We start from the raw sequence: 13,040 nt of genomic DNA, 5'->3' as shown, positions 1-13,040 counted from the left end.
ATGATGTAATTGTTCAGCCCCTGATTTTGTTTTAATGAATGACAAAAACAAGAGTGCATATAATTTTTGACTTAACCTTGAGTGTGTGTGTGTGTGTGTGTGTGTGTGTGTGTGTGTGTATAAATATATGCAGTGAGTATGTATATAAATATATCCATGTATATATATATTTCTCCCTCTCAGATGTCTTGGCATTAATTAAAGGAAATAATAGAATGACCCACAAGAAGGCCCTCAAGGAAATTCATAAGTTTGAATTATTTTAAAAGAAGCTCAAGAAACATGTTAAAAATATACTAAAACAAATATATTTTTTTCTTTTTTCCTTAAAATTAATTTGAAATTGTAGATACTCTGATGGGAATATGTTTATAAATACTCATATTACAAAATGCTTGAAGATTTTTATTATTCTTGGTAAATTGATATTTGATATCATAAGAATTTTATAAACTTTGAGAGAAGCTGAAATAATTCCTTTTTTTTTTTTTTTTTTTTTTTTTTTTTTGGAATGGTGCAGTAATTACATGGTGTTAATTATAGCTGTATTTGCTTCAAGAACCACCATTCCAAAATAATAATTCTTTTGTGTTCCTTTGAAATTTATAAATTCTTATGATGGTCAACAACATACAATTCTAAAATGGACAGAAATTTCAAGGATTGTTTTTGTCATGTTTACAGGAGATGTGGGTTCAATTCCATGTGCAGCCTTTGATTTTTTTTCCATCCAGAGGATTCTTTTAACCCAATTTTTATGTTATTATTTATAGCTTTATTTGCTTTGAGATTCACTGTTCCAAAAATGTAATACTTGATCATTTTATTTTGTATTATTTATTAAAAAGAATGCAGGGAGCTGGCAGAATTGTTACTATGCTTAGCGGTGTTTTGTCTGTCTCTATGTTCTGAGTTCAAATTCTGCTGAGGTTACTTTGCCTTTCATCCTTTCGAGGTTGATAAAATAAGTACCAATTGAGCACTGGGGCTAATGTAATCAACTTATCTCCTCCCTCGAAATTGCTGGCCTTGTGCGAAAATTTGAAATCATTATTTATAAAAACGAAAACTTTATCCCTGCATGTTTATTTATGTATATGTATGTGTGTGAGAGAGAGAGTTTGGATTTAGAACTGTGACGTACTTAGAAACTTGTAATTTCAGTCCACTATTTTTGAAGCTTGTATTTCAATTCTCTTTAAAATAAACATTTTTCTTCAGTGACTATGATTCAACACAACAGTAAAGAATTTTTTTTTTACCTGTATTTGTCGGTATTTAAAAATTTTTTTTTTTTTGTAACATTCTCTCTATTTTCTGACACATCTCTTAATCTATTTCCATGATTATCAACTCATTTAGAAACAATGTTCCAGAAAGATGCATTTTGAAACTTTTTACAAATGCAATAGAATGTGTGTGTGTGTGTGTGTGTGTGTGTGAATATATATATATATATATATATATAATACACATACATACATACATTATATGCACTAGGCAATACAGATGACTCATTCAGACATGATGAGTTAGTATTGCCAAGTGCAATTGTAGATGCATAACTATCAGTGACTTTCTGACCAGTTGTATGCTATATCTGTATGCAAACACATATATGTGTGTGTGTATATATATATATATATATATATATATATATGTATGTATTAATGTGTGTGTGTATGTATATATTTATGTGTGTGTGTATATATATATATATATATATATATATATATATATACATATACGTACATACATATACATATATATATATATATATGTATATATATATATATATATATATATATATATATATACATATACGTACATACATATACATATATATATATATATATATATATATATATATATATATATATATATATATATATATATATATATATATATATATATATATATATATATATATATATAGAGAGAGAGAGAGAGAGAGAGAGAGAGAGAGAGAGAGGCAAAGTAACAACATATGGATTAAGAGAAAACAGAGTAAGAAAAAATTCAAGAGGCGTGAGGAGTAAACCATGTGAGTGTACAATACATAGTTGAAATTTACAGAAAAACAAAAGAAGAAGAGAAGATGAAAAAGAAAAGAAAAGGAGAGGGAGAGAGAGAGGCAAAGTATTTCAATAAATTTCAACTATATATATTGTAGGCTCATATGGTTACACCAGTTTTATCAGGCTTTACTCCTCACGTTTCTTGAATTATTTTTCTTACTCTACTTTCTCTTAATCTGTATGTTGTTATTTTGCCTCTTTCTCACTCTCTCTCTCTTTCTCTCTCTCCCTTTTCTTTTTCTTTTCATCTTCTCTTCTTCTTTTACTGGACTATATATATATATATATATATATATGTATATATATATATATATATATATATATATATATATGACATTGACCACTAACGTGGACATTTAATGTGCTAGAAATAGATCACATCTTGTGTCTAAAAAGACCTAAATTGTTCTCAACATGAAATATAGTGTGATACCAAAACGTAAGCGGGCAAGGCATTTAAAATCACCCCCGGAGATTGCAGATACTGTTTCTGAATCTCTTTGATTCTTTAAATGTGCTAGCTTCCTGGTAATTAATCGATATTAATTAATATATGATTTTTTGCCATTTTTTAATAATAATATATTAACCCTTACCGAGTTCTCATACTGGATATATGCGACGCAGTAAATATTCTCTGCAGACATATTCCTGGAATTAGCGCGCCAAAATGAAGACTTGAATTTTACCATTAAGCTGTAATTAGCAGAACCATATACACGCGCACCTATGGCGGTGGGCAACTTTGTATGGGGTTCTGATGATCATGGTTCCATTACAAATCAGGCTGAAGAGAAATAGACAGTCGGTAAGATTGTTGAATTTGAAACCGGTACCTGTTTAATAATGTTCCTTTTCGGTGATTTTAAATGTCTTGCCCGCTTACGTTTTGGTATCATGCTATATTTCATGTTGAGAACAATTTAGGTCTTTTTAGACACAAGATGTGATCTATTTCTAGCACATTAAATGTCCACGTTAGTGGTCAACGTCATATATAAAAATGTACTTTAATCCCCGGAGATTGCAGATACTGTTTCTGAATCTCTTTGATTCTTTAAATGTGCTAGCTTCCTGGTAATTAATCGATATTAATTAATATATGATTTTTTGCCATTTTTTAATAATATATATATATATACATATATATATATATATATATGTATATACAGGGTGCATAAGATATTTGAGGACATACCTTTGTGGGGTCATTACTGAATAATTTTTGTTTCAGAAAATAATGACAGACCCTCAGCTTATTCAAAAAATGAAGAGGTACACTGTTATTGTGATTATAAAGGCTGAGCATAGCAATTTAGAAATATCTCGATTTTTAAAAGTTGCCAGATCTTTCATCTACAAAGTTTGTAAGGAGTTAGAGACTGAAGATGGAAATGTACCACCAGTATCAAAACATAAAAAGCATTCTAAATGTTCTGAAATCATCAGAACACTTGAATTTATCCAGCAAGTTCAACAGACTATTCATTACAATCCCAGAAAGTCCATGGGTCAATTGCAAAAGATCTCCATGTGTCAGAAGGAACAGTCAGAAATGTTGTCCATAAAGACATCAGATATAAGTCTTATATGATGAGGAGAGGTCAATTTGTCAGAAAAAGCAAAAGAAAATCACTACATCAGATCTAAAAGGCTCTTAAACAAACTGAAAAATCCAGCAGAAGATTTGATTTGGTTTTTCTCAAACGAGAAAAACTTTGACCAAGATCAAAAAGTTAACAGAAGAAATAATACATGGTTATGTGCAGACTCTTCTGAAATTATGCATACAAAATTTCTTGAAACTCTCTTGGTTTTAGGGGTTGTCAGCAATGAAGGACATTTGATGCCTCCTTCTTTTCACAAGGCCTTAGAGTTAACTCTGCTGCCTACATTGAGGTTCTCGATAGACAGTGTATGCAATGGAAGGCCATATCTGTTTCAGCAAGACTCTGTATTTTCACACATGGCTCTAGTAACACAGGAATGGATGGCTGAAAAGGTTTATTTTTATCCTCATAGCATTTTTTGATAAATAAAGTTATCTGTTATTATATATCTGTCTTTTTTATAAACATAAATCTGTCTTCAAATATCTTATGCACCCTGTATATATATATATATATATATATTTGTGTATATATACATTTATGTGTGTGTATATATACATAATTATATATATGTATATGTGTGCATGTGTGTATGTATGTATATATATATATGTGTGTGTGTGTGTGTGTGTGTGTGTGTATTTGTGTATACATACACACACATACACACATGCATATCATTTGTATTCCTTGTATTACATCTGTAGCAGTAAAATGACTAGATACGAGCAGGACAGATGATTCTTTTGTTTAATTTCATTTGAAATTACTTGTATTCTATGTAATATGAATATTGTTTTTTGAAATGTGAAAATTGTTATTCTTGAATTATCTTAGATTCTTCTGATTTTTATCAAACACCAATCTCTGTAGGCTTTCTTCTGATTTTAAATTATCAAAGAGGTATGTGCAAATTCTTCATAGGTTATTTCTTTGTTTGTCACAAGAATGACTGAAAGTTTTGAAGAAATAGAAATTTTGAAACTCAGTATTGGTTTTGAATTTTGGTACAAGGTCAACAATTTCAACAATTTCAGAGAAGGGGCTAAGCCAATTAGATCAACTCCGGTACTCAAACTGGTACTTATTTCATTGACTCTGAAAGGATGAAATGCAAAGTCGACCTCAGTGGAATTTGGACTCAGAAAGTAAAGACAGACAAAATGCCACTAAACATGCTAACAATTCTGCTAGCTTACTGCATTTTGAAACTTAATATTCAAAATTGTCTTACCTTTCTTTTCCAGCAAGTATATCTGCCAGTCTTTGTCTTTATATGTTACAAATATCTATTTACCAAGGTGAATTAATTTTTTGATAATTAATTCTTAATTCTGCGAAGCCGAAATAAGATTCTACACTAAACACTGTTTTTTTTTTTTTTAACCCTTTAATATTCAGATTACCCTGTAAAAAGTAAAGGTTATTTATTCACATTGTTTTTAATTAATCATGCATTATCTTATAACTTCAAGATTTCAATTATGGAATTGTTTAATTTTAGAATGACATAGGTTATGTGTGAGAGGCCAGTTCTGGCTGGTTTGAAATAGAACAAGTGGAATATTTGGGCCAGATATAGCTGGTTTAAATGCTTATTTATTGTAGTCTCTTGTAAGTTGAAGAAATATTGTTGATAAATCCATCCTGCTAATTTTATTTAATGTAACAAATGGTACTTTAAAAAAAGGACAGTGTAGTATATTTTATCTTATAGTTGAAATGCACACACAGCAATGCCTCCCCTCTCTTCTTCGCCTGCCTGCTTAATATTTAACCAGTAGAAATAACAAAAAAACATAAAGACTTAATCAAAACAACTTTCAGTTTGATCTTCCATTTTGGAAATGAATTTAAATGTAGTTCATGGGAGAAATATCAATAGAAACTTTGCCTGTCCTATGTATCACATGTGATACACAGGCTATATTTCTCTGGTGTTCATGCATCATATTATGTTCCCAATTTTACTTCAACTACCAGAGTGACTAGGGACTTATCTTGTTTTTCTTTTACTTATTTCAGTCATTTGACTGTGGCCACCCTGGGGTACTACCTTGAGGAATTTGCAGTCAAATGAATTGATTCCAGTACTCTTTTTTTTTTGTATATTTTAAAGCCTGGTACTTATTCTATCAGTCTCTTTTGCTGAACCATTAAGATACAAAAAAGTTGTCAACAGGTGACTACAGAGAATCAAACCTTGTACCTCTCAGATACCAGCTGAGTGCTCTGAACCATTAAGCTAAGTGGCTGCTGACCTTATGAAACAAGGACTAACTAAAAGTCTGAAAACAAGCAAGGACACTCAAAACAAACTTATGAAAATGCTTTGGTCAGGCAAAAGGTTAAGAATACATCATTCAATTAATTAATGTTAATTATGTTTAATGATGAATCAAATGCCTTGTACATATGAGAAAATACTAGCTTAAACATGTATGGTTACAAAAAAATGTAGATGGAGATACTTTGATAGTGTAAACAGTTGATGTTCTTGTAATACAGATGTATTTTAGACAGATCTGTAGCATACTGCCACTGTAAGCTATATAGACTAATGGTTCAGTTAGAATATGAGAACAGTCTTGATATTGATATGTAAGCAATTTAGTTAATATTAGCAATAGAATAGCTGGAGGAGGATTTCCCTTGTGGCCAGCAATGTGATTCTTTCCATATGAAAAAAAAAGCGAAGTTTGTGGCGCATGTTATAAAAGTGTTGTATTTCTGCATTACAGTGAAATGTATGAATGCTGGAGTCATAAAAAGGAGAAATAAAGATGATGGATGTAAAATGGCAATTTGGGTGATGGATATATTTTTGTAATTTATGAAAGTAACAAAAGTGAAGATGATGTTACAAAGAAGTAGTAAGACTTTATAAAGAGTGGAGTTAGAAATTGGCCATGAGCTGATAATTGACAGGTGTCGTAATATATTTGTGGTAAATAAGATATGAATAAAGTCAGGGACCACCAAGATGATAAGGTATGGGACAACCAGCTGTGGGATAAGCAGTTCATGTCTTATCACTGGGACTATACTGTGCTTATGATCAAAACATTTAGTCCTACTAGTTCTAAGTAGATATTTAGGGTGGTATAACACACTACTGTAAGCAATAACACTGTGTAATTAAGAATAATTTTCTTGGCTGTTTATGCTGAGATCAATTCTTCTCATGTGATAAGGTACATGTATTGCAAACCATAATGCTATCCAGGAGGAAATTTAACTCTCATCCTTCTATTGTTTTGGGAACCAAAGTTAAGCACCAGGTTCATTGTCTGGGAAAGATTATCTAAACTTGTGATAAAACATGTAAGATGATAAGACATCTTACTCTGCAGCAAGATGGCCCAGTGGTTACTCTGATAAAACATCTTACTCTGCAGCAATGGCCCAGTGGTTAGGGCAGCGGACTCGTGGTCAGAGGATCATGGTTTCGATTCCCAGACCAGGCATTGTGTGTGTTTATTGAGTGAAAACACCTAAAGCTCCATGAGGATCTGGCAGGGGGTGGTGGCGACCCCGTGTTGTACTCTTTTGCCCCAACTTTCTCTCACTCTTTCTTCCTGTTTCTTGAGTAAAGCTGCGATGGACTGGCATCCTGTCCACCTGGAGGGGAAACACATACGCCATAGAAACTGGGAAACCGGGCCCATGAGTCTGGCTAGGCTTTAAAAGGGCACATAAATATATAAATAAGATGATAAAACAAGAGTACCCAAATGTTTGTTTCTCAGTTGCATCTTATTTTGCTTTGTATTGTCAATATCTGTAATATTTATGATAATCACATCTAACATTTTATCTCCACTCAAAGTCAGTAGGGTTAATTACTGATAATGAGAATGAAAACAAGCAATTTGATGTGCTTGACACTTTATGTGTGGCAAATAAGATGTTGATTTCTTTTGTGAATAAAATATTGATGGATTCAAAAGACTATGGCAGTACATAACTTAGGATGACATAATAATATTAAGGGCAACTGAGCTAGCTTAGGATACCAATAAATAGTTGGAAATAGTAGATGGAACTTGGATTAAGATATAAGTTGGAAACAATATTGAAATACTCTTGTCAGATAGTTTACCTTCTGTTCTGTAGTATTTATCATGTTTTCCTTAGTTAATCTTTTTCAAATCATAGGGATCTATACACTTAGTGCTTAACTCTGGTTTCTAGAACATTAGGAGGATAATCAATAGATAACATCAAGAATAGTACACTAGTCTATAATAAGGAACTAAAATAATAAAAAAGTTCTTTTTTTTTTTTGTATAAGGAAGAATACTTTTACTATTTTATTTAATTTTCTGCTTGAAGAAGTTGAATGTTTCAGTATTTCTCACTGATATATTATTATAGCGATGCCTGCTAACAGAATTTACATGTTCCATCTTTCTACAGGAGAAAGCTGTGTATGATTATGTGACTGGTTCCCCATTTAAATCAATGGATGAAGCTATTGAATTTTGGTCAAACTTAGTCAGGAGTTATCCTTGCATATGTGCTATCATTGATCCATTTCGCAAACAGGTTTGTATTTCATTCCCCTACCAAAAGTTGGTTTTATTAATCAAGTGATTTATCATCCAGAAAAAATACAACTTACTGTTTATTGATCAAAAATATTTGATATATTTAATGGCTGCTTAAAAAAGAATGTGTAGTATTTATTATAAGAATGGTGAGCCAACCTTGGTACCAAACTTCTTGGTCAGCTTTTATATTATCATCATTGTTGCTTCATTCATGGCAAAGTCACCAGCTCTTTGGTGACCATTTTTCTATCAGAATAACTACTTATAAGTTTCAATTAATCGTTAAAATAATCAAGAATTTGAAGCTGTTATATAGAACATGCATAAAATTATGATGGAAGGCACTAGCATAGCTGGGGAGGGGGTAGGAACAGTCCACTCTGGGTGGTACTTTTAAAAGGGCGGCCCTTTTGGGTCTACTGTAAGCAATAGTATTTTTTTTTTTTTGACTAGAAATTAAATGGAGATATTCAATGGGTGGGAGGTTGAGTTTGATCTTTGGTAGCTGTATAAAATTTTGTATGTCTCTTCACGAATCTATGAACAGGCTAGCAGGCTAAAACTTGGAAGTCACTTTCACTATTCTTCTTGTAAAAATATTGTAGCAGAATATTTGGTAGTCCCAAAAGGCCTAAGAATTAAAACTGGATTGCTAAGCTCCAACAGTCAGGATGTTTGTTAGAGATTGATGATAACAGCAAACAACTGGCTGTTCTAATCTTTCACAGAACTCAACACAAATGTGGTTTGGTCTAATATTGATGACACCAACAAAACACTGACCTCTCAAACCTCTAGTAAAACAAGATGTCATTGGCAAGTTGGTTTCTTTTCCCACTTTTTTTCATTGACTGAAACAAACTATAAATAGAATCTCTTTTCCCTAACTGTTAGTGGTAACTTACACTGGTCAAAGTGCTAGACAGACCAATCATAACTACTGTCATTTTCAACATGCAAAATACCTCATAAACAGCTTTAAATTTACATAGATATTCCTCTGTCATTGATCATAATGACAACACATTGTTTTGTATTATGATAAAATAATATTTTTCTATTTAAAATTCCAAACAATTTGTGTTCTTGCATTCATTGATATCAGCTCAATTCAACCAAATCATTTCACTGGTGACAACCCAAAACAGAAATATTTTATCATTACTGTATAATATATATATATATATATATATATATATATATATATATATATATAGGTGCAGGAGTGGCTGTGTGGTAAGTAGCTATAGGCGCAGGAGTGGCTGTATGGTAAGTAGCCATAGGCACAGGAGTGGAGTGGCTGTGTGGTAAGTAGCTATAGGTACAGGAGTGGCTATGTGGTAAGTAGCTTGCTAACCAACCACATAGTTCCAAGTTCAGTCCCACTGCATGGCACCTTGGGCAAGTGTCTTCTACTATAGCCTCAGGCCGACCAAAGCCTTGTGAGTGAATATGGTAGACGGAAAATGAAAGAAGCCCATCATATATATATATATATATATGTATGGGTGTGTATATGTTTGTGTGTGTGTGTCCCCCAACATCGCTTGACATCAATGCTGGTGTGTTTACATCCCTGTAACTTAGCGGTTCAGCATAAGAGACCGATAGAATAAGTACTAGGCTTACAAAGAATAAGTCCTGGGGTCGATTTGCTCAACTAAAGGTGCTGCTCCAGCATGACCGCAGTCAAAATTACTGAAACGAATAAAAGAATAAGAATATATATATATATATATATATATATATATATATATATATATATAATATGAATTATATATCTGTGTATGTGTGTGTATATATGTGTAGATATGTATATACACACATACACAATGATAAATATGAAGATAATCATGCTAAAACTCCATGTCAATATTCAGAAGGTAAGAAGGATGCATGCAACCGACAAACAGATGTTAGGCTGGATACAAAAGAAATAAATGAACAGAGTCAGTGATATTTTCAATGATTGCTATTGTTTGGATATATGCTTACAACTAATTGCTAAGGTTTCAGAAATTGTCAAAGATATTTTGAGAAGAGGTGAAAATTGCTCTAATTTTAGAACTGCGCAGTTTGAGAAATCATTTGAGATTTATCTGTCTGTCTCTTTTACTATGCAATTTTTATGCTGGCTGCAAACAGTTATACATCATTCTTTGAACTTATCATTTCTATGTAATTGTTAGAAATTTTTTTTTTTTTTTATAGAGGTTTTCTGTTATAGCATATTCATTGCATTTTACTTCTAGTTAATTATTTTGGCAGGTTAACTTGTTTTTTTTTTTGTTTTTTTCTCTCTCTGTCTGTGTTATATATATATATAAATATATATATGTGTGTGTGTGTGTGTGTGTGCATATATATATATATATATATATATATATATATATATACACCATTGTCTTCTGAATGCAAAAAATGTTTGCTGTGGATAATAAATGAAAGATTGTTGCAAATGTCTGAAATATCAGAGGATTTAAACCTTTTACTTGATAATTCTATTATAATTCCATATTTACAGCAATGCTTACATCTTAAATCTATCGTGTAAACAGGAAGTCTCTGACTGTCTGATTTTTAAAGAGTCTGTTGAATTCTTAGCTTTGTTTTTCCTTTTTGTATATCTTATTTTGAACTCACTCTAATCTTATGAATTTGAGATGAAAATGTAATTCATATTTTTGTATTTTGCCAAGGTTCACTCTCTCTTGGTAAAGTGAATTTTATATAGTGAATACCGTTAAAATCCTTAAAACCAGTATCTATTACTACTATTGTGATTATTGGCATAGTCACCACTGTCACCACCTCCTCCTCCTTGTTTGGAAAGAGAAGATGCTTCTTTGTGGTTTGTTAGTCTTTGAAATTTGTTGTTTTAAAAATTTCGTATTTTAAATTTTGTTTCACTGTTCACTAAATAAGCCAGCTCACTTTGCTTCTAGTGTGCTGGTTTGGTGAAAAATCTGCCCTCTGTTAATTCTAAGGTTTAAAATTGAAAATTTTCATATTTCAAAACAAAAATATAACAATATGGCTTCTCAAATCAAGGAAGGTAATGGCTGTTGGAACAGCCATTATGAAAACAGCTTCCTCCCACTACCTACATAATATACATACAACAATGATAAAGAAAAAGAAGGTGAAAGCAACAGCACGAGCACACTTTGTGCAACAAGAACTATGAAGTAACAGCGATAAAGACAGTTGTTGGCACACCGCTTACGACGTCGAGGGTTCCAGTTGATCCGATCAACGGAACAGCCTGCTCGTGAAATTAACGTGCAAGTGGCTGAGCACTCCACAGACACGTGTACCTTTAACGTAGTTCTCGGGAGAGATTCAGCTTGACACAGTGTGACAAGGCTGACCCTTTGAATTACAGGCACAACAGAAACAGGAAGAAAGAGTGAGAGAAAGTTGTGGTGAAAGAGTACAGCAGGGTTCGCCACCATCCCCTGCCGGAGCCTCGTGGAGCTTTAGGTGTTTTCGCTCAATAAACACTCACAACGCCCGGTCTGGGAATCGAAACTGCGATCCTATGACCGCGAGTCCGCTGCCCTAACCACTGGGCCATTGCGCCTCCTATAAAGACAGTGAAGCAAGAGAAAAATAACCCACAGCAATAACAATGAATCTAAATAACAACAACAACAAAAATGAGACCACAGAACAAAAAACAAAGGATTAGATTTTCCATTTCACACACCTTACAAGCTTTGCCTCCACTGCTACCATCACCATGAGCACAAAAGATAATGAAAATAAACCATGCAAATCTGCTGTTAGTGATTTCCCTGATGTAACATGGCAAATGACTGAAGACACTTTTATTGACACAATCAAATTTAAAAGTACACACCATGAATCAACACCCGTACTTATTAGTTTTTTTAAATTTTGTTAAGCCTGGTACTTATTCTAGTGGTTTCCTTTTTGCCAAACTGCTAAGTCACGGGGACATAAACAAACCAAAGCTGGTTGTTGAGTGGTGGTGGAGGACACAGACACAAAGACACACATGCAGGAACGTGTGCACATGTACATACACACACATGCATGAACGCATGTGCATGTACACACACACATGCACACACACACATATACATACATGCATACATACATACATACATACATACATACATACAATGGGCTTCTTTCAGTTTCTGTCACCCAAATCCACTCACAAGGCTTTTGTTGGCCCAAATGTATAGTAGAAGACACTTGCTGAAGGTGTCATGCAGTGGGACTGAACCCAAAACCATATGGTTGGGAAGCAAACTTCTTACCACACAGCCATGTTTTCACTTATCATTAGAATATTTTTGTCACAGAAATAACAATTGACTTGAATCTCAATTAGTTACCATCTTATGTAATTAAATAAATGAACAAATAACATCTAAAGAGAACCAGCTTGGGAGTGGGTGAGTGCACAAAGTTAATATTGCTGATCTCCAGATTCATGACCACCATGTTGAAAATCTAACCACAATTCTAGGACAAAACACATTCGTTAACTTGTTTTACTCTCTAATTAGCTTGAATTTTGGTACTTGTTTTGATGGTCATTAAATATTGATTTCAAATTTTGGCACAAGGCCAGCAGTTTTGGGGAAGGGACTAAGTCAGTTACATTGACCCCAGTGCTCAACTGGTACTTATTTTATCGACCCTGAAAAGGATGAAAGTGGAATTTGAACTCAGAGCGTGCAGATGAATGAAATGCCACTAAGCATCTTGCCCAGCATGCTAATGACTCTGCCAGCTCACTGTAGCTCTACCCAACATGCCAATGG

General features: G+C 32.9%; 1 protein-coding gene across 4 annotated transcripts in view; it reads left to right on the top strand.

Annotated features, from left to right (window-relative positions):
- The window catches only part of LOC106877636 (enolase 4), a 230,540-nt gene that overhangs the window by 188,932 nt on the left and 28,568 nt on the right, over positions 1 to 13,040 (top strand). For all 4 annotated transcript variants that reach the window (XR_016244234.1, XM_089362469.1, XM_089362470.1 and 1 more), the window contains exon 11: positions 8,108 to 8,236. Coding sequence is in view for 3 of the 4 variants with exons in the window: in XM_089362469.1 (XP_089218595.1) it covers positions 8,108 to 8,236 (129 nt within the window). In the remaining variant the exon portion in view is untranslated. The remainder of the gene's footprint in view (positions 1 to 8,107; positions 8,237 to 13,040) is intronic.

Source organism: Octopus bimaculoides, chromosome 14, assembly GCF_046866305.1.
Source record: "Octopus bimaculoides isolate indiv1 chromosome 14, ASM4686630v1, whole genome shotgun sequence".
In the NCBI taxonomy this organism is placed as follows: domain Eukaryota; kingdom Metazoa; phylum Mollusca; class Cephalopoda; order Octopoda; family Octopodidae; genus Octopus; species Octopus bimaculoides.
Note: the sequence above shows the minus strand (reverse complement) of the source record. Positions and strands in the feature narration are given on the sequence as shown.